This window comes from Mastigoproctus giganteus, chromosome 7, assembly GCF_048544385.1.
Source record: "Mastigoproctus giganteus isolate SK-2022 chromosome 7, ASM4854438v1, whole genome shotgun sequence".
NCBI classification, from domain to species: Eukaryota; Metazoa; Arthropoda; class Arachnida; order Uropygi; family Thelyphonidae; genus Mastigoproctus; species Mastigoproctus giganteus.
In genome coordinates, this window is record NC_143581.1 from 181,732,679 (window position 1) to 181,758,876 (window position 26,198).

Genomic DNA, 26,198 nt, shown 5'->3' on the forward strand with positions numbered 1-26,198 from the left:
AATTTAGGAAGTGATGTACTCATTTCCGTCTTGCATTTTCGTTACCAATCGGTTTTACTTCGGTCCGAAATATTTAGTATTAACGACATAATGTTTTATAGGCACGCCCTCTACTTACTTAACCAAATCAACGTCAATGACTGAATTTAGGCATTTCAGTCTCGCATTTTTGTGCCATTCGGTTTTACTACAGTCCGAAAAAACTTAGTAGGTGGCACCTACTAAGTTTTTATGTTTTTATGTTTTCACATAAAAAAAATTATAATAAAAAAATAAATAAAAATCATAATAAATAAATAAAAAAATAATAATAAATTAAAATTAATAATAATAAATAAATAAAAATAGGAAGCTAAAATATTATTATTATTTATATTAGCTACATGGTGCAAGGAAGCCTGAGGCTTATGCTGCACATACCTTCATCAATATCATTGATAAATACACAAAACAACAATGCATCCAGTATTGAACCCTGGGGAGCTCCACTAGTAACATTAGTCCATGAAGAGCAGTGTTCATTTATTAGCACTCTCTGTCATCTCCCACTCAACCATCCCTTATCCATAGCAGCAATCTGCCTCCAATTCCACATTGCTCCAATTTGTGCAGCAGTCTTCCATGTACAACAGCATCAAAAGCCTTTCTAAGATCCAAATATATGATATCAAAATTATTCTTTGCATCCAGTTCCTTTGTGACCACATCATAGTATCCAATCAAATTGGTCAGACAGGACTTCCCCTTAACAAACCCATGCTGTGTCTTAACTACTACTGCAGTTCTTGTCTAGATGATCCTGCACGAGTGTTGCCATTAATTTCCCTGGAACAGAAGTTAAACTAACAGGTCTGTAATTACTTGTGTTGCCCTTTGATCCGCCTTTGTGAATTGGGGATACATTTGCACATCTCCAGTCCATGGGAACTTCCCCTGAATCTAAGGATGCGCTCATAATTATGGCAGGTTCGTTTAATTCCCTTACTGCTTCCTTCAATTTAATTAGATAAATTCCATCCACCCCTTAGGTGCCTTTTTATGTTTAACAATTTCTCCTCTACTTTTCTCTCAGTTATTACAAAATCATTCATCTCCCTGTTAGAGTTTAGTAAACTTCTATCCTCCCCTTCCTTACAGAATTCCTCATGTGTGAATGTAGATGCAAAATACTCATTCAGTTTGTCAGCTATCTGAGCAGGATCATCAACAGTCGAACCATTAATATCAAATGGACCAATCTGATTCATCCCTTTGTTCTAGAGTATATAAGTAAAGAAGTTTTTGTTGTTTTTCTTTGCCAAAGATAATTCGTAATCAGCCTTCCCTTGCCTAACCTCTTTTTTAACTTCATTACAGACTAGCTTATATGTACCATAGTCTTCTGTGCCGCCTGATAATTTATACGAATCCCTTATATTTTTCTTCTCTGCCACAGGCCTCAGTTCATCTGACATCCATTTAGGCCTAAATCTTTTACAGTATTTCTTAGTTGGGATGAAAAGCCCAGTAGCTTCCAAGATTAATTCCTAGAAGGCTTCCCATTTATAATTCGCTGTTGTTAACATTATCAGTTAATCCCACTGTATAGAACTGAAAAACTGTCCATGACCACTGTAGTCACCTTTACAAAAGCAAAAACCCTCCCTTTACCCTTGATGCAATTTACATCTTTAAGTAAATCCCACATCAGTACACTGTGATCACCTGGTGGTTCCTTTATCTGCAAATTCATAATGCACAAATAATCACTGCTGATAATGAGATCAAGAGTATTACTCCCTCTGGTTGCCCCTTGACCATGTTGCTGTAGAAAACAATCCTCCAATAAATTCACAAAGGTCTTGCTAGCGCGAAAATGACCACCACAAGTTGCAGTCATTATCTGGAAATTTCAAATAGTAGTAGTAGCATGTGATGCAAGAAAGTAAATGTATGAGCTTATGCAGCATCAGCAAAAAAAAAAAAAAAAAAAAATCACACCATTCCCTCCAAATGCCTGTCCAGTTCCTCCTTAAATTTATTCAACCTATCAACTTCCACAACGACAAATGGAAGTTTGTTCCAGCAATTAACCACCCGCTGGCTAAAGGCAAATTTCCGCACATCTATTCTACATCTGTCTTTTCTTAATTTGAATTTATGCCCCCTTAGGTTCGTAATCTGAACAAGTGGAAGGATCCCATCAGAATTCAGCGTGCTCAATCCATTCAAAGCCTTATACACCTCAATCAGATCACCGCACAGGTGCCTAGTCTCCAGCCACTGCAATTTGCAGAACTTAAGCCTCTCTTGATAAGAGGATCCCTTCATTCCCCTCACCAATCTTGTTGCCCTTCTCTGTACATGCTCAAGTAAATCTACATCCTTCCTAAAATGAGGCCTCCAGACCTGTACGCAGTACTCAAGGCGTGGCCTGACCATTGCCTTATACAGAGGGATAATCACCTCCTTTTCCCTGCTAGCAAAATTCCTATATATCATTGACAAAACCCCATGACCTGCCCTGGCAGCCTGTCTGCATTGTTCAGAAAACTTCATATCTGACTGCACAATTACTCCCAGGTCTTTTTCATTTTCTACCACCTTAAGTGTAGTACCACACAGTTGGTACATTTCTCTGGGGTTACTTCTACCCATATGCAGTACTTTGCATTTGTCAAGGTTAAACTTCAGTTGCACTTCTTAGCCCATCTGCCCAAATTATCTAGATCCTGTTGCAGTAGCACACTGCCATTACTGTCATTAAACAACCCCTGCCAACCTTTGTATCATCTGCAAACTTCGACATTAAGCCTGATATACCTTCATCAATATCATTGATAAATATACAAAAACAACAGTGGACCCAACACCGAACCCTGTGGGACTCCACTGATAACATTAGTCCAAGAAGAGCAGCACCCATTGATTACCACCCTCTGTCTTCTCGCACTTAACCATCCTTTTATCCATTGTAGCAACTTACCCCTTAATACCATTCTGCTCCAATTTGTACAATAGTCTTCCATGCGCAACAGTGTCAAAGCTTTCCTGAAATCCAAATATATGATATAAAAATTATTTTTTGCATCCAGTTCCTTTGTAACCACATCATAATATCCTATCAAATTTGTCAGACAAGACTTTCCCTTAACAAACCCATGCTGTGTCTGAATTATTGCTGCAGTCTTGTCTAGAAGATCCTGCAATGCATCTTTAACCAGCGACTCCATTATTTTACCCGAACAGAAGTTAAACTAACTGGTCTGTAATTACTCGTGTAAATACCCCAATACAAGACACTCTGGTTTACTGGTGCACTCCATTTTTCTGTACAATTGTTCATTGTACTCATCACGGCCTCCATAGCCGAGTGGTCAGGAGCGGGAGTGCAGTAGTACACACTCCTTGAGTACACCGGGGTTCAAGCCCCTGACTGCTGAATACGGTCGATCTGCCAACCCGCACTGGACCAGCGTGGCAGATTATAGTCCATTTCCCTCAGCATGAATTGTTGAGGAGGCTTCCATCCTGCAGTGGGTTGATAATGGCTGCACTTTACCTTTTTTTTTTTTTTTACTCATCAGAGCCATTAGGCCTACAACACATTCCTACTCTCATTTTCCCTTCTCCCAGTGCTTATGTCACACCACACTGACTCAATATTGTACTGTCCACCAGTATCAACTGGATGCATTCTTCAGATTTGATGTGTTTCTTAACTAACAGCATAACCCCCCTTCTCCTTCCTATCCTGTGTATCCTTTCTGTACACAATGTACTCCCAAATTCAATTTTGCACTGCTTATATCTGTGTGGCACAGATATAAATGGTATGTATAAATTACAATAAGTTCTAATTATTGGTAGTGTAGCATAGGCAATTTATAGTGGTATTTACAGTTTGAGACAGAACCGTGCCGAGGTGAGGCAAACTAGGCTCTTGCCTCAGGTTAAAAGCTGAAAGGGGCACCAAAAAAAAATTAAATAATTTTGGACATTGCCATCACTAATAGTAGGGCACAATTTTTCATTCTTGCCTCAGGTACTAAAATGGCTCGACACTGCCTTGGTTTGAGAGATCAATGCCTTTCATACGACATTTTTTTTTACTTGACTTCTGAAATGGATACAAATCCAACCAAAGTTATACTGGTTTTATTTATATCATATTTTAATCAGAATAAAAAAAAATATATATATGAAAAAAGTTATACTGCCCAACAAAAAAAAAAAAATCACTATTATACAGTGAGATGCACTAATAGTAACTCCCCCATCCTTCTCCTTCAACCCATGCACGGTACTAAGTGCTATAGGTTTTGATACTTTTCGTGTTCGGGATTCTCATAAAAAAAAAAAAAAAAAACACAACAGGCAACAAACTGGAAACAAAATTTCTGGAGAATACTGCTATAAGCCTAACACTTCAGAAGCATAATGTTTCTGACATTTTGACACCTATGACCAATATCAGAAATGTGCCTTTCTTTTCATTAAACAAAATTATAATCGAGTTATAATATTAATTAACATTTTTGAATTGTAATATTATTTAAATTATAATTAAATTACAAAAAAAATTATAAAATTATTATCCATGTTTTGTCATATTTTAAAAATAAATTATAAATTCAGTTATTCTGAGTTAATTCTATATGGTGCCTACAGTGAATCAGTGGCCACAGCCTAGACCACACTCACCATATAGTTATACTTCTAGCTACAAGCTTCACTCATCATCATCATCATCATCAGCCATTTTCAATCCACTGCAGGATGAAGGCCTCTCCAGCAACTTTCCAGTTCCTTCTGTTTTGAGCACTGGCCATCCATTTACTACTCAAAAACTCATGAATTTCATCTATCCATCTCCGCCTTTGTCTTCCAGGTTTTCTTCTAGCTCCTCTTGGGTACCATTCTGTTATTTTCTTAGTGCATCTGTCATCGTGTCTTCGAGCTATGTGTCCTGCCCAAGACCATTTTAGTTCTTTAGTTTTGATACAAATGTCCTTTTCTTGAGTTTGCTGCCTAATCCATGTGTTTCTCTTCTTATCTAACAGTCTGATTCCCAATATAATTCGTTCCATTCTTCGCTGTGTAGTTCTTAGCTTCTTTTCCATTCTTTTGGTGAGTGCCCAAGTTTCACTTCCATAAGTCATGGTGGGGAGTATACATTGATTCATTATTTTACTTTTCAGACAAACTGGGATATTGCTCTTCAGTATGTGACTATATTTCCTGAATGCTATCCATCCAAAATTTATTCTTCTCTTGACTTCCAGCCATTTATCATTATTACAGCTAATAACTTGTCCCAGATAAGTATATGACTCCACCTTTTCAATTACTGCTCCTTCAATCATTATTTCCCTTTCCGTGGCATACTTGTTCATCATTACTTTTGTTTTAGCCATATTCATCTTTAGTCCAAAATCCTTACTAACTGTGTATAACTGATTAAGATTTTCCTCTAATTCTTTGGGATCGTGGCTTATGACCGCAATGTCATCTGCAAATCGTAAATGGTTTAGGTACTCTCCGTTCACATTGACTCCTTTCTGCGACCAGTCTAATCTTCTGAAAGCTTCCTCAAGGGCAGCAGTAAACAGCTTCGGAGATATTGTGTCTCCTTGTCGAACTCCTTTCTCGATTTTAAATTTGCTACTGTCTTTTCTAGTCTAATAAAGGATGTAGCACTCTCATATATTTTCTTCAAAATCATAATATATGGAGTATCTATGCCTTGTCTTTCCAGTGCCCGAAACATTGCCTTATGCTGTATGGAGTCAAATGCCTTTTCATAATCCACAAATGCCAGGCATAATGGTGTTTTATATTCATTTGCTTTCTCCATTAGCTGTGATATTACATGAAGGTGATCCATAGTTGAGAATCCTGTCCTAAAGCCAGCTTGCTCTTTCGGTTGATTCTCATCAAGTATTCTTTCTAATCTATTAGTAATGACCCTTGTGAACAACTTGTAGATATGGGATAACAAGCTAATTGGTCTATAATTTGCAATTTCTGATTTATCTCCTTTCTTATAACTTCACTATAATAAGCTTCACTATAACTATGCAAAATGTGTTGAGCAGGTCATAATCAACATAAAAAGGAAGACCTTCATATATTTGAATACTAATGCTAAGAGTGTAGTTAATATATTTGAGGTACTCGTTAAGTCAACAAATGCAGATATTACAGGAATATCAGAAACATAGTATCATTTTGATAGGCTGAATGCAGAATAGCAAATGAAATGTGTACAGGCACAGACCTGATAGGCAGGGAGGGGTATTGCTTTCAACTGCCATGCATATAGATTCAAAACAAGCAAGAAATATATCCAGTAAATAATATAATTATACTGAATCATATGGTGTGACATAAACAGTGGAAAAAACAAGTGAGTAGGAGTGTGTTATAGACCAGATGGTCCTTGAGGTTGTCATAGACATTCTCTCAGGTATGACAAGCTGGGTTTGCTACCTGGGAGTCCAAAATGCTGTAGGAACTGATATTCAGGTGACACTTGAGTCAAGGTGACTGAATTTCAGTGAAGTCCAGTTGTGCGACAATAAAATCCTTGGCTTGCACCTTCACGATGGCGGGTCTGATAGTAACCCTGCATAGAACCCCATGTGCAAGTCCTGAAATATGGCATCTAGTATACTGGAGATGACCACCCAGGTGCAAACCAATGTAAGCAGGAGCCGAGGTGTGGCATTCACACCACACAGAAGAATGCTGCCCTCTGTGTTACCAGGAAATACATGGTGCTAGATAACTCTCATCAACTGGTGCAATAACACCACTTTTCTTATCGGAGGCTCAAAGTGGTGGAACCCATGTTTAGTCTACAGAGCAAAGTGCCAACCACACTACACCACACCCATCTCTTTCATCATGCAGTATGACTGATGTCTATTGAGTTTATGATAGGCATCATGGTGAGATCCAAGCTATCTTACATTTCAAGGATACAGCTCTAAAATGGTGTTCACAGGCCAGCCGCTAGATAGTCCACTGGTCCAATCTATTGCCAGGTGCAAACCAGGACTGAAACTAATGCCAGGGGCAAAAGTCGATGATGTTGTAGAGTAGATATAATCTTTTAAGGATACAAAACATGATATTGTTAAACATGTTGGCACTAATGACATTAAAATTAGACTGCAGAATTATTTAACAAGTGCAGGACAATATTGGAAAAAAAAAGTCATGGGTTTGAGATTAAATTTGAAAGTGTCTGCAATTCTGACCAAGACACGATAGGAGAAAGTAAATGATGAGAGCCTTGTCAATCAATTCAGCCCTGAAAGATTGTGCAAGGCTCATAGAATAAAATTTTCCCAGCATTGTCTGTGCTTGTTAACAGGAGAGACTGCTACTACAGGAATGGGATATACTTAAATAGAAAGGGTGCAAGAATATTTGCTGGTGCTATTGAGGGAGTGCTAGATGGGTCGGAAAACTACTAGCTTGGGGAGGGGATACACACACTAATAGATTAACAAGAGCCACAGGCAGAGGTAAGTGATTCTTGCAATGCTTCTACTGGAATGAGCAGCAGCCCAGAAAGCAAGCTGACAGAGATTTCAAGGACTGCTGGGAGTCCTTGAAATCTCTGGAAACAAGTAAAACAAGTAAATACATGGGTAAATAAGAGTAAACAAACAAATGTGTGTATACTTGCATGAACATCAATGCTAGGAGCACAGTATATAAAATTGATAAATTTGAGGAGCTGGCCATGACATCAAATGCAGACACTTGGGATATAGTGTCTCTCAGATGTAAAAGATACAGAATTTGAACATGGAGAATACAATGAGTACAGAAATGATAGACAGGATAGGAGGAGGGATTATGATCTTTGTTAAGAAGCATATAAAATCTAAGGCAGTGTATCCAGTTGACATGGATGGCCAGTGCATTGTTGACTCAGTTTGGTGTGACATAAGCACTAGAAAAGTAAAAATGAGAGTAGGAGTTTGTTATAGGCCTAATTACTCTGAGGAGTACAACAAATGTACAGAGAAATAGAGTGCACCAGTAACTCAGAATGTCTTATAATGGGCAATTTTAGCTTTCCAAATATTGACTGGAACTTGTGGATTGGTCAATTCCACAATAGCAAGACTTCTGTGGAATTATTAGATGTCTGTTTTCTATAGCAGCATGTTAGTTACACAATAAGAGAGAGAGTGATAATCTTGATCTGATTATCAGCATTGATTATTCAAGCCTTAAGAATCTGCAGATAAAAGAAACCATAGGTAGCAGCGATCACAGTATACTGATTTGGGATTTACTTAAAGATGTAACTACAATCAAGGGTAAAGGGAAGGGTTTTTTATGGTCTCCAACAGTTTTTAAATTGACTGAAGAACCCTGTGAGGTCAGAAGTTGGATACATAGTATAATTTCATGCTTGCACCAACCAAGTGAAAAGAACTTTATTACTAAGGGAGAGAGTACACACAGCAAAACATACAATGGAAACTGACACAAGACACATATATTCAAGAGATGACATCTATTAAATTTAGCACAAACAAAGAACACAACATAGATGCTTTCGGCTCCTGTATGTAGCCTTTATCAAATAATTGAGCACTGGAAAGCGGTGGTTTTTATGTGTGTGGCTGACCTTCAAGTGTGTAAGTATGCGAGGTCACAGAGGAGGGGAGGTTGGTATATGGGTATGTGCGAAGGGTGATGGGGGGAGAGAGAGAGAGAGAGAGGAGGAGGAGGAAGGGAGAAGGTTGAGGTAGGCGACTGCCACTGTAGGTGGCTCCTGAGCTTGCTGACTATGAGAGGCTTAAAGATGGGCATACAGTAATAGGAAGCTTCTATGTTGCATTCTTTGTTTGTGCTAAATTTAATATATGTTATCTCTTGAATATCTGTATCTTGTGTCAGTTTCCATTTTATGCTTTACTGTGTGTACTCTCTCCCTTAGTAATAAAGTTCTTTTCACTTGGTTGGTGCAAGAAAGAAATTATACTAAGTTTTTAAATTCTATACAGTGCAGCCAACTGATGATATTAACATCAGAAAATTCTAAATGGAAAGCATCCAAGTAATTAATCATAGAAGCTACTAGGCGTTTCATACTAACAAAAAATACACTTCGAGGTATAGGCCTAAATGAATGTCAGATGAACTAATGAGACTCGTGACAGAAAATAAAACTGCATGGGATGCATATAAATTATCAGGTGACACAGAAGCCTATGGTAGATATAAACTAGTCTGTAAAAAAGTCACAAAGGTTAGGCAAGCAAAGGCAGTTTACAAGCAATCTTTGGCAAAGGATGCAAAGAAAAACAGTGAAGACTTCTTTACTTATGTAAATACTAGGAGGAAGGGGATGAATCATATTGTTCCATTTGATATCAATGGTTCGACTGTTGATAATCCTGTTCAGGTTGCTGGCAAACTGAATGGATATTCAGTTTGTCAGCATCCTCAGTGGGAATTTTCAGAGGTGGACTGGGTCAAAAATTCTTACGGGGGAAAACTTATAGTGGCCTCATACTAGTGTTTATGGCCATATTGTGAGGAAGTGTGTGTTTGGGGTGAGGGGATTACAAATAACTAGAGTAATTATCAATCATTAATTTTTTAATGAATTTTGAATATAAATCTAATTTAATGAATTTTAAATATAAATTTAAATATATAAAGATATTACCTATATTTATTTCAATGTGTGCACTCTTACATATCACATTAACTTTACACATCAAATTACTAAATTAAACCAAATTTTACAGTTTTCTGGTCTAAGCTTACATAGATTCTCAAATCCATGGGTGGTCCAATTAACATGAATTAAGAGCTAAAGGGATTAACATTCCACAAGAATTCTCCCACATACTGTACGGAGAAGTTGTGCTTGTCATAACCACACCACAGTGGCCACAGTCACACTACCTTATGTGAATATGTATAGTTGCCACAATGCCAACCTGGTGGTGCTGCTTTTTATCAAACAAACTCTAACAGCATTGATGGGATTACTATATAGGCAAACAAAACATTTTCAAACAACTTGACCCATATATTACTGTGGATAAGGAAGATCCATATTTTCTAATTATGATTTCGCATATTTCGCATCTACATTCACATTTGGGGAATTCTTTAGGGAAGAGAATGCCAGAAGTTTATCAAACTCTAACAGGGAGTTAAATGAGTTTGTAATAACTGAGAAGAGTGTTAAAGATAAACTGTTGAATATAAACATAAGAAAGGCACCTGGGGTGTATGGTAGACCTATCCAATAAAAGACTGCTGTACAAATTGGAGCAGTGTGGCATTAAGGCAAAGTTTCTGCTATGGATAAAGGATGGTTGAGTGGGAGAAAACAGAGTGGTTATCAAGACACTGCTCTTCTTGGACTAATGTTATTATTGGAATCCCCCAGGATTTGGTGTTGGACTTACTGTTTTCTCTATTTATCAATGATATCGATGAAGGCATATCAGGTTTAATTTCAAAGTTTGGAAATCGTACAAAGGTTGGCAGGGTAATTAATGACAAGAATGACAGTATGCTACTGCAACAGGATTGGCAACAAAGTTAGGCAGATGGACTGAGAAATAACAATTGAAGTTTAATATTGACAAATGCAAAGTACTGCATATGGGTAGTAGTAACTGCAGAGTAACATACCAACTGTGTGGTACTACACTAAGGGTAGTGGAAAATGAAAAAGACCTGGAGTAATTGTGCAGTCAGGTATGAAGTTCTCTGAGCAATACAGACAGGCTGTGAGTTCAGCTCACGGGGGTTTTGATACTTGGTATCAAATATATAAAGGAATTTTGCTAGCAGGGATAAGAAACATGATTATGCCATTGTATAAGGCAATGGCCAGGCCAACTCTTGAGTACTCCATACAGGTCTAGAGGCCTCATTTTAGAAAGAATGTAAAGCTACTGGAACAAATACAGAGAAGAGCAACAAGATTGGTGAGAGAAAAAAAGGTTGCTCTTACCAAGGAAGGCTTCAGTTCTTTAAGCAGTGTCTACAGACTAGGCACCTGCGAGGTGATCTGATTGCGGCGTTTAAAGATTTGAATGGATTGAGCCAGCTCAATGCTTATAGCATTTATCCTCTTGCTCAGATTACACGAGGGGACTTCTGATGCTGTATAAGTTTGCTTTCTTGCATTATATGCCACTATTAATGCTAATCAAAGTCCCTAGCGGTCTCCATAGCTCAGTGATCAGGTGTGGGAGTGCAGTAGCAGCACATGTGCTTTGAGTAGACCGGGATTCAAGACCCTGACTGTTAAATATGGCTGATCTGCCAACCTGCACTGGACCAACATGGCAAATTATGGTCCATTTCTCTTAACATGAATCATTGAGGAGGGTTCCATCCTGCAGTGGACTGATAATAGCTGCAGTTTCCCTTTTTTCTTTTAAAGTTCCTTGCTTATAGTGTAAAGAACATTAACAAGGATTTCCTTGTTCATGCTAGCAGTAAAAGAAAAGGAATAAACCACACTATTATCTGTGGTAAGAGTATCAGTGATCCTGATATGGTTGCTAATAAGCTGGATAAATATTTTGTGTCCACATTCACACTTGAAGTAGTTTTTAAAGCTGAGGATACAACAGGGCTGGATTTACATATAAGCTAAACGAGCTACAGCTTAGGGCCTCACATTAGGAGGGGCCTAGCTCCATCTTAAAAAAATCCTTTTTTAATACTGTCACAGGTAAACAGTAAGAAAGAAGGGCCTCATACATGTTATAGCTTAGGGTCACAAGTTTAAATCCGACCCTGGAATACAAGTGGTCTAATTGGAAGTTGCATAATTTTATGATAACTGAGAAAGAACTAGAAGTGAAGTTATTACAATCGAAAGTGAACAAGGCAAGAGCTGGCAGAATTGATCCAATTATACAGGGTGACTCACTACCAGTGTGACAAACTTGCAGGAGGTGTGGGGGGCACAAAGATGAATCGGAATCACATAGCATTGCAGGGTCCAAAATGCCTTCGTCATGCAGTAGAGGACGTTGAACGAGAGGTCGCGTGAACAGCGATCCCGCTGGAAGTCAGCATTTGCGAACCGTTTCTGTTGAAGAAACCAAGTAAAAAAAGTCCTCCAGAGTGGATAATCTGCAGGCTCCAAATGATTGGACGTGTTGCAGATGGTATGAACCTCATTTGGTTTGTTGACAGTATCCTCCATACACTGGATTGGGAAATACCCAAACGTTGGCCTATCGCTCGAGTACTCGTACTCGGATTGCCTTCTGCAAGACGTAGGACATTCTCCTCGTTGTCTGGCATCCTCGTCGTTCGCTCTCGATTCATGGTACCTCTCGTGAAACAACCAGTCTCACGTAACCTTCTGTGCACACGTGCAAAAATCGTATGATGAGGAGCACGCCTGTGCGGGAAACGTTCCTGGTACAAGCGCAGAGCGGCACGCCCATTACAGTCCGCAGCTCCATACGCGAGGTGCATGTCGGCCAGTTCAACGTTTGAATACTCGTCCATCCTACTGCCTCGGGAACCGGTTCACAAATGCTGACCTCCAGCGGGATTGCTGTTCACGCGACCTCATGTTCAACGTCCTCTACCGCATGACAAAGGCATTTCGGACCCTGCAATGCTATGTGATTCCGATTCGTCTTTGTGCCCCCGATACCTCCTGCAAGTTTTTCACACTGGTAGTGAATCACCCTGTATAGAATGAAGCATCAAAGAACATGAGCAAACCTTTAGCTGTTATGCTGAGAGACTCCTTGGAATCAGGCAACGTTCCTATAGACTGGAGATATTGAAAACATCTCAAAGTGAAATCATGAAAGTGGCTACAGACTTATCATTTGGATAACTGCATAATTTTATGATAACTGAAAAAGAACTAGAAGTGAAATTATTACATTAAAAGTGAACAAGGCCTTGTTCACTTTTAATTGTAAGCCTTCTACACCAGGGAAGATTATGAAGTCCTTAGTTCAGGATGCAATGTAAAATCTCCTGGATACTTATGGAATTATAAGAGAATCACAGAATGGCTTTGAGGGCAGATCATATCTGACCAATTTAATTAGCTACTCTGTAATTATCAGAAAATAAATGGATAGCAGGAATAACTTTGACATAATTTACTTAGATTTACATAGAACTTTTGATACAGTCTCACATGAATAATTGTTGTATAAATTGGATCAATGGAGCATATTAAGCGGAAGTTACTATTATAGATAAAGGGATGGCTAAATGGTAGGAGACTAGTTATAAATAGCCATTGCTCTTCATGGACTAATGTTATGAGTGAGGTCCCAAAGGGTTCAGTTTTTGCCCCTTTATTGTTTGTAAAAGGGCCAGGAATCAATGACATCAATAATATCAATGTTTTTATTTCAGGTTTAATGTCTAAGTTTGCTGATGATACCAAGGTTGCCAGGGTAGTTAATGATAGTAGTCAAGGTATTCATTTGACTTAGATAAGTTATTTTGGATGAGAAAGGACAAATGATGTTTAATACTTGAAAATGCAAGGTCTTGCATCGTGGCAGTGGTGATCCTAAAATAACATACCACTTGAATGGCACCAAACACAAAACTGTAAATAATGAAAATGACTTGAGGATAACTATATAGTCTGATATATAGTTTTCAGAACAGCACAGATAGGCTGCCAAGGCAGCTCATGGGGTTTTCTCAATGAGAATAGGAACTTTGTCAGCACAGATAAAGAGGTGATTATACCATTACATAAAGCAATGGTGAATCCAAACCTTGAAATTTTATTTATTTATTTATTTAATCAGGTTAGTAGTCAACCACAATACAGTCACAAGGACTAGGAGGGTTCGAACGTTTGCTGCCTTTATCATTAATCATCATTATATTATATTATATAGCTTTGTTATATAATATTTGATGTGTAATATAACATTATTTGTTATTTTTATTTATTTTTATTTTTTTGGTAGTTGTTGGTGCATCGGCTTCTGTGGCCATAATGCACCTCCCAAGGTTTTTGCAGTACTTTGATCCAAGCCCGAGGCGGGATTCGAACCCGCGACCTTTGGGTTGCTAATTTGTTATATTACACATCACACTAAACATATGCATTATATTCTATTAAACATTATATATTATATTAATTTTATGTTTATTATTAATATAAGTTCCTCTTTTAGTTATTTTTATGTCATAGCTTAACAATAAGATCTGGTTAAGTTAATTTTAGTTGCTTAATACCACTGCCTTCATTTTCTTTATAAAATATGCTGGTCTGCATAGATTTTGATGTTTTCAGAAGTCATGGTGTTTCTGGGTATACTTTATGTGCTAATTTTAAAAATCCAAACCATTTTTACCTATCAAGTACAGATTTTTTTATAAAGAGTAAGAATTGTTTTATTAGCTACACAATCAATGTATACAAGATATACATACAGCTTCCTTTGTGACTAACAGGTATAGACATGCCCAGATGTGATTAGACATGCAATTCATGCAGCTACAGAAACCTGCAAAGTGTTTTTTCTATGTTCAGTTGTTTTTGTGAACAGTCATGCTAATTAGTATCTGCTTCCAACGTGATTTTCATATTGTGTGTCTTTAAAAATGACAATCATGGTTATGTAAACAACCCATATATATTTTGTTACATTTGTGGTAAGTACTTTGTGGTGAAACAAAGGCAGGATAACATATCATTCGTGAAAAATGTATATGCCACATATTTTGGAATTAAATTAGGTGACCAAAATAGTTGAGCCCCCTCCTATAAAGTATGCTATACATGCATGGAGGACTTGTAATTGTGGAAATACAGCATAAAGATGCCATGAAATCTGTCATTCCCATGGTGTGGAGGGAACCTCAGGATCATATTAATGACTGATACTTTTGTTCCATGAATGTAGCAGTTAACACAAAGAACAAGAAGAGCATTGCATACTTCAGAACCCCAGAACCCCCATGGACCTGAACTGCCAGCACCACTTCTCCCAGTAGTTATTGAACATATGCCATCAGATCCCAAATCTGACATTTCTGACCTAGAGGATGATATAAACTATTGTGACAAAAATTCACAACTCTGGACCACAGCTGTTTATACAAACAGCAAGAAAGGGTGATGTGTTATCATCTCCCTTTCTTATTGTTTAGGAAAAAGAGAGATGTGATATCGATGATCTTGTGAAAGATTTAAATCTATCCAAAGAATCACAGAGCTTTTAAGGTCAGACTGAAATCCAAGAACCTACTGGCCTCAGAAACAGTCTTTTCATGGTATAGATGTTGTAAAAAAGAATTGTTCCCCATTTTTCTGAAGAAGGCTCAGTGCAATAACATTTCTAAGTATTTAACTCTTTTTTTGAATTTTCAACCAACCAACAGAATAGAGGATATTTATTGACTCATTGAAGCAAAGCCTCAAAGGAGTTCTCCTTCATAATAGAAACAAGTATGCATTCATTCCTGTATCTCATTCACCACATTTAAAAGAAAACTACAGAAACTTGAAGCTTCTTTTGGAAAACAGTGAGTATAAGGATTATGGTTGGCTAGTGTGTGTGTGGAGAGTTTAAAGTTATTGGTCTGCTACTTGGCCAACAACTTAGTTAAACAAAAATGCCTTGTTTTTTGGGTGAGTAGGATAGTCAAGCAAAATGTGAACAGTAGGAAAGGAAAGTGTGACCACCAAGGCAATCTCTGACAAGAGGTTCAAATAACATTTAAGACAAGCCAACCACAGATTGAAACAACGTACCATTAACTCCTCTTCATATAAAGCTAAGTTTAATGAAATAATTCGTGTGAGCCCAGTCAAACAGCTCTGAATAAAGAAGGAAATTGTTTCAAGTATGTTTTCACTAAATTCCTATCACATATGAAAAAAATCAAAGCAGGAATTTTCTTTTTTTTTTGGATCTCAAATCCACAAGCTGTTGCTACTCTGTATTTGAAAAATCCATGAATCAAATGGAAAGGGATGTTTGGATTAGCTTTAAAAATGTAGTAAGCATTTTTTTTTCGAGAAACAAACACCCAGATTATGACATGATCATAAATGACATGCTAGAGGAGTTCAGTAAACTAGGCTGCAATATGAGTGTTAAGGTTCACTTCTTGCACTCTCATCTCAACTATTTCCCAAAAAATTTAGGTAGTTTAAGTGAAGAGCAGGTGGGAAAAGATTCCATCAGGATATAAAAGAAATGAAAAAAAAAAAGTGCCAAGGGAGATGGAATGTCAATATGTTGGCCAACTAATGCTGGATGCTAAAAAAGAGGACCAGCCACTGAAACTAGTAGCCTGAGGAAATCAAATAAAGGTGCAAGTTTAACCCAGTTTAGTAAATAAGAAATCCAGTTTGTGACATTCTATGCTTGACTGGAGGATGTAGGCCTTGATATTTCTGTTTTTACATGTTTTTATTGGTATTTTTACATAAAAATAACCCGTGTTTTGTAAAATATCTGTAAAAATACAAAAGAAACCAGAAGCACTTCCACCGATATATATATATATTTTTTTATATTATTTATATATTTTTTTATATAAAAATACTAAAATCATTTTTTTTTTATTTGTAAAAAATTCTGATGTAATAGAGCAAATTTCAAGCAACTTTCAAAATTGCCATTAAAAATGTAGTTCAGATTTCTTATCAGCAATAAAACCTCAGAGAATGTTTCTTAAAATGAAGAAGGGTTATAAATTAGATTAATATCTTACTTATTCTTTTGATATTTAAATGTAAAGTTCATCTTTCTGTTCATCTTCTATCTACTTATTTTATACATTAATTACAATTATCATAACACCCCAAAGAACGTGGTTTCAACTTATTTCTCTGTTAATATCTGTTTTCTTATACATTTTCATAGGTTAATTTTCATAATTTTTTTGATAAATATTTGCTAACTGTATTATGTTTGCAGGAAACATGCACTCAAACGTCTTTGTTTCATTAATTTTTATCTTGATGGTTTTGCTTTGTCTTTGATTTTGTTCTGGTTCAAAGTACTGTGGTACACAAATAATGCCACTAGGCAGCATAGAATCAATTTCTTTTGTTATCAGTTAGAACCCATAGTAAGTTTCATTTCTTGCAATCTGTTTCCAGTTTAACATTTAAGTTTATATGTAGGATTGCACACCAGCTTGGAAACTCAACCTGTTGGAAAAGGTACAGAGAAAAGCAACAAGATTGGTTAAGGACACAAAGGAGTATTTTTATCAAGTGAGACTTCCATTTTGTAAATTGTTTGGAAAGCAGATTTTTGTGGGGTTAGCTGACTGAGGTGTTTAAAGCCTTGAAAATTTTGAGTAAAGTAAATGTCAAGAGAATTTTTATACTTATATGGCATGCAAAAAGGGGGACATCAATTTAAACTGATAGGCAATAATGGACTGGATGTCTGAAAATTTTCCTTTAGTCAAAGAGAGTGATTGTTGTAGTCAACTCCCACCTGCTTTTGTGAAAGCTTCAAAGTTTATGAAAATTTAAGGAGGGATTGGATAAATACTTGGAAGAAATAAGTAAATGAAAGGAAAGAAGATAACAGCTGCTTTAATGTATTTTTTTAATTTAATTTACATTGATTTGTTTGTTTATTTTATTTTATTCATTTTTTGGCTGGTATTGCATAAGCTTTCTTTCTTGAATCATTCTGTCTATACTAATTCTAAATATTAAAATTATTTAAAGAAAACAAACATTTGCATACTTGATACATGGCACTTTCCATTTCTGCTTGGGTTAAATTTGTTTTTGGTTTCGTTCTTATGTTTGGACATGTAAAAGAATTAGGTGATGGAGAAAAAGCAGAATCTTTTTGGTTCTCATCTTCTGATTCTTGATTTTCGTGCACAATTGTGTCATTGCTGGAATTACAAGCATCATCTGATCCCATGCGGGCTAACTTGATTGATTCTGTCAAAAATGGAACTAAAGATTCTTTGATGTTTCCTACCACTTGTCGAGTAATGAGAAGGGCTGCAAGTTGCTAAAAAAGTTAAGACATTAAATATCAAGTTTAGTATCAAAGCCTAAAATTATAAAACACAAGTTGAGATATTCAATAATTAAATTAGTAATTAAAATAAACTGACAATACCTATAGCTTTAAAATATTACTTCTAACCATTTAAATTCTGATTTTAGTTAAACAATGGTATTACATAAAATTTATAATTATATCAAAAAAAATTTGAGATGAATTATCCAAAGGTTTAATAAGCCATTGAAATAAATGGAAGACTGACATTTAGGAATGCCATTTTAAACCCATTTAAATGTAGTGAAATACCAATGCAACGTGCGTAAATACACACAAAGTTCATTCTACTATGAGCATTAAGAACATTACATTTACTTAGCAGTTTAAATCTTGCCAAAACAAAAACGTACACAAATCCATAAAAACATAGGAGAGAATAAGTATAATTTTCACTAAACTTAAAATTAATCTATTCAAAAATCTACTTTTGAATAGATTAATTTCAGTCTACATGTACCCTATAGAACAAAACATATACAAATGTATCAACAACAGAAAAATTATGAGAATACTGAAAATATGCACATTAACATTTTTAAGACTACAGACTGAAGTATCAAGCATCAAGAAAAAAATTAAAGTTTTCTTACTTCTTTCAGTTTTTCCATATCTTGAAGGTAGAAGGCAATATAAAAGAGTGACAGGAAGGAATTGACAAACTGGAACTGTAAAAAAATAAATACATCAAAATTTTATATTCTGTTTAGTTGCACATTATACCACTAACACCCAACATGCATTATAGAATGACACTGAAACACTATGCATCAGCTCTATGAACTTATGCAAGCAAAATAACATTTTCCATCTCTCCAGAGCAAACTAAGTTAGTCACATATTATATTAATTCCAGATTAAGTCAGAATAAACACATATACACACACAAACTTACACAATGCACTGATATAAAAACTGCTAAGCTGAGAACTGCATTTTTATGAGAAGAATACATAGTCATTTCAGCAGTATTCAATTCACAGCAGTACACTGTAGTGAATTAAGTACCATTTAATTTTTTCAATAAGTAAGAAAATACTTTTGTGTTCTTTTTGATATTGTGATTTTATTGGTAGTCTGGCTGTGCAATTGCATGTGTGTGCACATGCACGCACACACACATACAAGAATAAGAGAAATAGCAAAATCATGATAATGCAATGATGCACGCATTCCTTAACAGGCTATTCAAAATTCACCCATCTCATTACAAACAAGATAAGTGGCAAAAACAATACCTTCTTGATGCAAATTACTCAGTTTTATGGAGGATCTCATCCTAGACTATTTTACTGATGCACCAGCTATGCACAGCATTTTAGTACTTATTACCTCCTATAACAAAAATTTAAAAAAAAAAAAAAAAAAAACTATTTTGCGGAAATAACGAAGTCCACTTAGAGACTACTCGACAAAGTTTTATAAACAAAAGAGACTAAATTACTAATTAGGAAAAAAAACACACAACTCAGGTGGAAAAAATTCTAAACAAAGCAATGAAAGAACTATTTCACTGTAGTGAAAACGTTTGGTTGGATAATTTTTATTTTAAGAATAAGTGTCAAGACAGCCAACGCTATAAAGCATCGGTATATTGTGGCTGTAAACTGACCACTAATTTGCCAGTTTTATGTAAAGATATACTCAATACTAAGTAATATGTCCATATTGCCAAGAAAAAAATATATATAAAACAGATCACATTATTCTTACCATTCTAAAATTATGAAAAGTAGCAGAAATTTCTCGTATTCTTTTGTTTTTAAGGCTGGCAGAATTTCAATTGCCTTAATGGTCTTAAAGCTCATGGAAGAACAAACTTGGTTGTTACAAAAAAAAAAAAAAAAACCTTTTGTAATTAGTTTGTGCTGCCTATGAAAAGAAAAGAAAAAAATATCTCTGTTATTTTATTTTCTGAAGAATTCAAAGTCTTAAATACCTCAATCACAGCCTTATGCAAAATATCTGGTCTTAAGACTTTGAAAGCCACAAAGTTCTCTCTCTCTCTCTCTCTCTCTCTCTCTCTCTCTCTCTCTCTCTCTCTCTCTTCTATTCCCCAGGAATGGGCATTTATACCACTATTCTTCACTGCATCTTTTCCAAGATCCACATACTTCCTGACTCCATTATTTTACTTGGAACAGAAATCAGGCTAACAGGGCTGCAATTACTCATGTCACCATTTGATTCCAATTTTTCATGAATGGAGGATACTTTCATGCATCTCCAGTCCATAAGGGCCTCCCCTGAATCCAAGGATGCTCTCATAATTAATGCTAAAAGTTCGCTGACACCTTTTGCTGCCTCCCTTATTATAATAGGACTGATCCCATTCATCCATTCATCTATCTCAGATGCCTTTTACACATTGAGCTTCAATAATTTCTCTTCCACTTTCCTCATTCAACTCTGTTACAATTTGACAAATTTCCAACATCCCTAAAAAATACCTCATGTCTGAATGTAGATGGATAATTCCTATTTTCTTTGTCAGCAAACGAAGCAAGTTCATCAACAGTTAAACAATTCATACTTAGTGGACCAACATGATTCCTCCACTTCCTTCTAGTGTTTACACAAGTAAAGAAGTCTTTGCTGTTTATCTTTTCAGAGACTTCTTGTAATCTACCTTAGTTTGCCTACCCTCCTTTGTGACTTGACTGCAGACTAGTTTATATCTACTGTAGGCTTCTGTATCACTTGATAATTTTTATGCATCCCATGCATTCTTCTTCTATGTCACAAGTCTCATCAGAACATTTCACTTCCATTTAGTTCTAAGCTTTGAACAGTATCTCTTAATTGGTATAAACAGCCTATTAGCCTCTATGATCATGTTCCTAAATGCTTCTCATTTAGAATTTGTTGTATGTAACTTCAGTTGATCCCACTGCACAGAATTTAAAAACAGTTCAAAATCATTGTAGTCACGTTTACAAAAGCCCTTCCCTTTGCCTTTGATGGTAGTTAGCATTAGCAAAGGCACATGATGCAAGAAAGCAAGCTTATATAGCATCAGCAAAAAAAAAAAAAAACATTCTCATTTTACCCATACACTAGCTCCAAATGTTTGTCTAATTCTGCCTTGAATCTATTTAGGCTATCAACTTCTACAATGACAGATGGAAGTTTGTTCCAGCAATCAACCACCCGCTGGCTAAAGGCAAACTTCCACACATCTATCCTACAACTGTCTTTCCTTAATTTGAATTTATGCCCTCTCAGGCGATTATCCCATCAGAATTGAGCATACTCAAACCATTCAAGGCCTTATACACCTCAATCAGATCACCTCGCAGGTGCCTAGTCTCCAGACACTGTAATTTGCAAAACTTAAGCCTCTCTTCATAAGAGCAACTCTTTGTTCCATTCACTAATCTTGCAGACCTTCTCTGTACTCGTTTCAGCAGCTCTACTTCCTTCTTAAAATAAGGCCTCCAGATCTGTATACAGTACTCAACATGTGGCCCGACGCCTTATACAAGGGGATAATCACCTCTTTATCCCTGCTAGAAAAATTCCTGTATATCACTGACAAGACACCATGAGCTACTCTTGCAGACCATCTGCACTGCTCAGAAAACTTCATATCTACCACACAATTACCCTCAGATCCTTTTCACTTTCTACCACTGTCAGTGTAATACCACACAGTTGATACATTACTCTGGGGGTTGCTGTTTCCCATATGTAGTACTTTACATTTGTCAATGTTAAACTTCATTTGCCACCTCTCAGCCCATCTGCTCAACCATTCCAGATCCTGTTGCAGCAGCATAGTGTCAGTAGTATCGTCTACTGGCCTATGCTGTATAGTCTGCAAACTTGGACATTAAGCTAGATATACCATCATCAATATTATTTATAAATACAGAAAACAATAATGGACCCAACACTGAAACCTGAGGGACTCCACTAATAACATTAGTCCACGATGAGCAGTGTCCATTGATTACCACTCTGTCTTCTCCCCCTCAACCATCCATTTATCCATAGCAGCAATTTGCCTCCAATGACACACTGCTCCAATTTGTGCAGCAGTCTTCCATGTGCAACAGTATCAAAAGCCTTTCCAAGATCCAAGTATATAATATCAAAGTTATTCCCAGCATCCAGTTCTTTTGTGACTGCATCATAGTATCCAATCAAGTTGGTCAGGCAAGACTTCCCCTTAACAAAACCATGCTGTGTCTGAGCTATAACTGAAGTCTTGTCTAGATGATCCTGCAGTGCTTCTTTAACCAGTGCTTCTATTAATTTTCCTGGAACAGAAGTTAAACTCACAGGTCTATAATTACCTTTGTCAGCTTTTGATCCTTCTTTGTGAATTGGGGTCACATTTGCACATCTCCAGTCTATAGGTACCTCCTCTGAGTCCAAGGAAGCTCTCATAATTATGTCTAAGGGTTTGCTTACTTCCTTTGCTGCCCCCTTTAATATAACTGGATAGATCCCATCCACCCCAGGTGCCTTTCTTATACACCACAATCAGATCACCTCGCAGATGCCTAGTCTCCAGACACTATAATTTGCAAAATTTAAGCCTTTCTTGCAACCCTTTGTTCCATTGTATACAGGTCTGGATGCCTCATTTTAAGAAGTATGCTTTAAATCCTTCTTAAAATGAGGCCTCCAGACCTGTATACAATACTCAAGGTTTGGTCTGACCATTGCATTGCCTTATAAATGGGGATAATCACCTCCACCTCCTTATCCCTGCTAGAAAAATTCCTGTATATCATTGACAAAACACCATGAGCTACTCTTGCAGAATGTCTGCACTACTCAGAAAACTTCATATCTGCCTGCACAATTACCCCTAGGTCCTTTTCGTTCTCTACCACTGTCAGTATAGTACCACAGAGTTGATACATCACTCTGGGGTTACTGATTCCCCAGTAACCCCAGAGTGATGTATGTAGTTCTTTACATTTGTCCCCTCTCAGCCCATCTGCTCAACTTTTCTAGATCCTGTTGCTGTAGCATACTGTCATTAGTGTCCTTAACAATCCTGCCAACCTTGTATTGTCTGCAAACTTGGACATTAAGCTTGATATACCATCATCAATATCATTTATAAATACAGAAAACAACAATGGACCCAACACTGAACCCTGAGGGACTCCACTAATAACATTAGTCCATGATGAGCAGTGTCCATTAATTACCACTCTGTTTCTCCCACTCAACCACTGCTCCAATTTGTGCAGCAGTTTTCCATGTGCAACAGTGTCAAAAGCCTTTCTAAGATCCAAATATATGATATCAAAGTTATTCCCTGCATCCAGTTCCTTTGTGACCACATCATAATATCCAATCAATTTTTTTTTTTTTTTTTTATGTTAACCCCAAACACGAGAGGTATTAGAACCTATAGTACTTAGTACTGTGCTTGGGTTGGAGGTTGAGAAGACGAAAGAAGATATTTGTTGACATTGGACTTCAACTTCTGTAGATTGTAATTTTCAGGAAATACGTATGAAGGAAGGTTGTTCCAGAAAACAGCAGTTTAATGAATAAATGAGGAAGATGAAAAGTTGGTTCTGTGGGTTTGAAGTTGGACAGTAAATGGATGTTGGCTGATGGCGGCACATGTTCAGACTGTTTTGAAAGAGAGACGGGAATTATAGAAGCCAATTCCGAAGAACAGTGCCCATGGAAGTATCTGTAGAAGAGGCATGCAGCAGAAACATTGCATCTATGAGAAAGCGAGTAGAGAGACTCTGTTAGAGATGAATCAATAATTAACCTAACTGCCCTCTTCTGAATGGAATCAAGAAGCCTGAGGGAGGTTTTGGGGGCACCACCTCAGATGTCGGAACAATATTCCATGGCAGGGCGGATTCGCGATTTATACAGAGTGAGCAGCTGTTTGGAAGAAAAGTAACGCCGAGAGCGAAAGAAAAAATCCAAGTTTTTTAGATGCAGGGGAAGAAATATTTGTAATGTGCTTGTGCCAAGAGAGATTAGAAGTCAGGGGAATTCCCAAAAGAGATATATCATTTTGCCTAGAAATCGGAGTGTCACAAAAGATAAGCATAGGAGCAGAAGAATCCTTTTTGCGAGATATAAGACAAGACTGAGTTTTAGAAGGGTTGAAATCAACTAAGTTGTCTTTGCCCCACTGGAGAATTATCTGAAGATCGGCATTTAAGGAATTGGCAGTAGATTTTCGAGAAGTTGAAACTGATTGAGCAGGACAAGGTTTCTCAAAATGGAAAGTTGAATGCAATGTGCTATCATCGGCAAAACTATGGATAGGATTCCAGTCAATGGAAGAAGGTCATTGATTTACGAGAGGAAAAGAGTGGGGGAAAGAACTGAACCTTGGGGGACACCGGCATTAGTGGAAAAGTTAGAGAGTCATTTACCATTACCCTCAGTGAGCAATTAGAGAGAAAACTGGATAACCAATTATTAAAAACAGTTGGCAAACCATAAGATGGAAGCTTGTTTAGAAGACCTTTATGCCAAATATGATCAAAAGCCTTTGAGATGTCAAGAGAAACTATTTGTGTTTCACCGAACTTTTCCATTGAATTAGTCCATAAATGGGTAACATAAGCCAGAATATCACCAGTGGATCGACACTGACAGAATCCATACTGGCGATCGTTGATCAGACGGAAGGTTTCTAGGTAGTTTAAGAGTTGGCAGTTAATTGATTTCTCCATTACTTTAGAAAGAGTAGAAGTAATTGCAATGGGACGATAATTGGATGGGAGGGATTTGTCACCCTTTTTAGGAACTGGCTGGATATGAGCAAATTTCCAAGCAGAAGGAAAAACACCTTTGGAATAAGAAAATGAAAAAAGGCGGCAAAGAATAGGAGTAAGTCCAGGAGCACAGGTTTTGAGAACAAGTGGAGAAATACCATCAGGACCTGAAGCTTTCTTAGCATCAAGATTCATCAAAATCCTTCTGATATCCTTTTGACGGAAGACCACAGGAGGCATTGAATGGACCGTGTTAGGAATGGTTGGAGGTGTTTTACCAAGATCATTAATACATGAGCTGGAAGAAAAATGGGATGCTAGCAGGTCAGCTTTATCCTTGGCTGAAGTGACAACAGAACCATCTGGTTTGGACAGAGGTGGAAGCAGAGATGGGCAAAAGTTCCAGCCAATAGCTTTGGCAAGAGAACAGAATGCTCGGCTACCATTAGGGCAAGAAGCAAGTTTTCTACTCTTAGCCTGTTCAAACTCTAGTTTGGACTGATTAATAACTGCTTTACAATTGTTGCGAGCTTTGGTATAGGCAGAAAATGAAACTGAAGAATCAGAAACAAGCCAATTACGATATGCAACATTCTTCTCTTGGACAGCCTTAGCACATTTATTGGAAAACCAAGGTTTAGATAAAGGACGAGATTTTAAAGTGGAGTGTGGGATAAAGGATTCCATTCCTACAAGAATAATTTCACTGACACGATCTGAGCAAACATTGACATCAGAAGTTTTGAAACAGTAATCCGACCAAGGAAAAGAAGTCTCTCAGGTCATCCCAATTTGCATTCTTGTAATGCCAAACAACACGAGGTTGGGAATAGCCATGAGATAAAGATTCCATTGGAGAAGAGACAATCACCAAGTTGTTATCTGAAGTACCTAAAGGACCTCTCACTTCGACCGTGTACTTAGAAGGGTTGTTTGTGTGAAAAAGATCAAGCGTATTGGCTGTATGATTAGGATTGTCCGGTATTCTTGTAGGTAAATGAACAATCTGTGCTAGGTCATTAGTAATTGCAAAAGCCTCAGCATCTCGACCTGCTGGGTCGGTGTGACTAGAAAACGGAAGCCAGCTGGAGTTGTGAACATTAAAATCACCAAGGAAAATTACCTCACTGTTAGGAAAGTTGGACTGGAGAAAGTCAAGTTGCAAAGAGAGGAAGTGAAAGAGCTCCATGAAAGGGAGAACGGTAGAGACAACAGATGAATTTGACACAATGAGGTAGAGAAATTTTAAGCCAGAGAAGATCGAAAAGAGGAGATTCCAAATTACCAAGTCTCTGACAGAGAATATCGGAACAGACATATGCACAAGTACCACCTTTGAGGAGAAACGAATCATACAGCGAATAATTTGGGCAACTGAGATGAGCAGTAGTTGAATCAACCGATAACTGAGATTCTGTTAGAAAAAGTACATGGGGTT

At 37.0% G+C, this 26,198-nt stretch overlaps 1 protein-coding gene across 5 annotated transcripts in view; it reads right to left on the reverse strand.

The window, feature by feature from the left end:
- The window catches only part of LOC150083375 (anoctamin-8-like), a 423,636-nt gene that overhangs the window by 84,398 nt on the left and 313,040 nt on the right, over positions 1-26,198 (reverse strand). For all 5 annotated transcript variants that reach the window (XM_090377999.1, XM_090377998.1, XM_090378001.1 and 2 more), the window contains 2 exons: positions 18,638-18,712; positions 17,715-17,993 (listed from right to left, as the gene is read on the reverse strand). In XM_090377999.1, the coding sequence (XP_090234125.1) occupies positions 17,715-17,993; positions 18,638-18,712 (354 nt within the window). The remainder of the gene's footprint in view (positions 1-17,714; positions 17,994-18,637; positions 18,713-26,198) is intronic.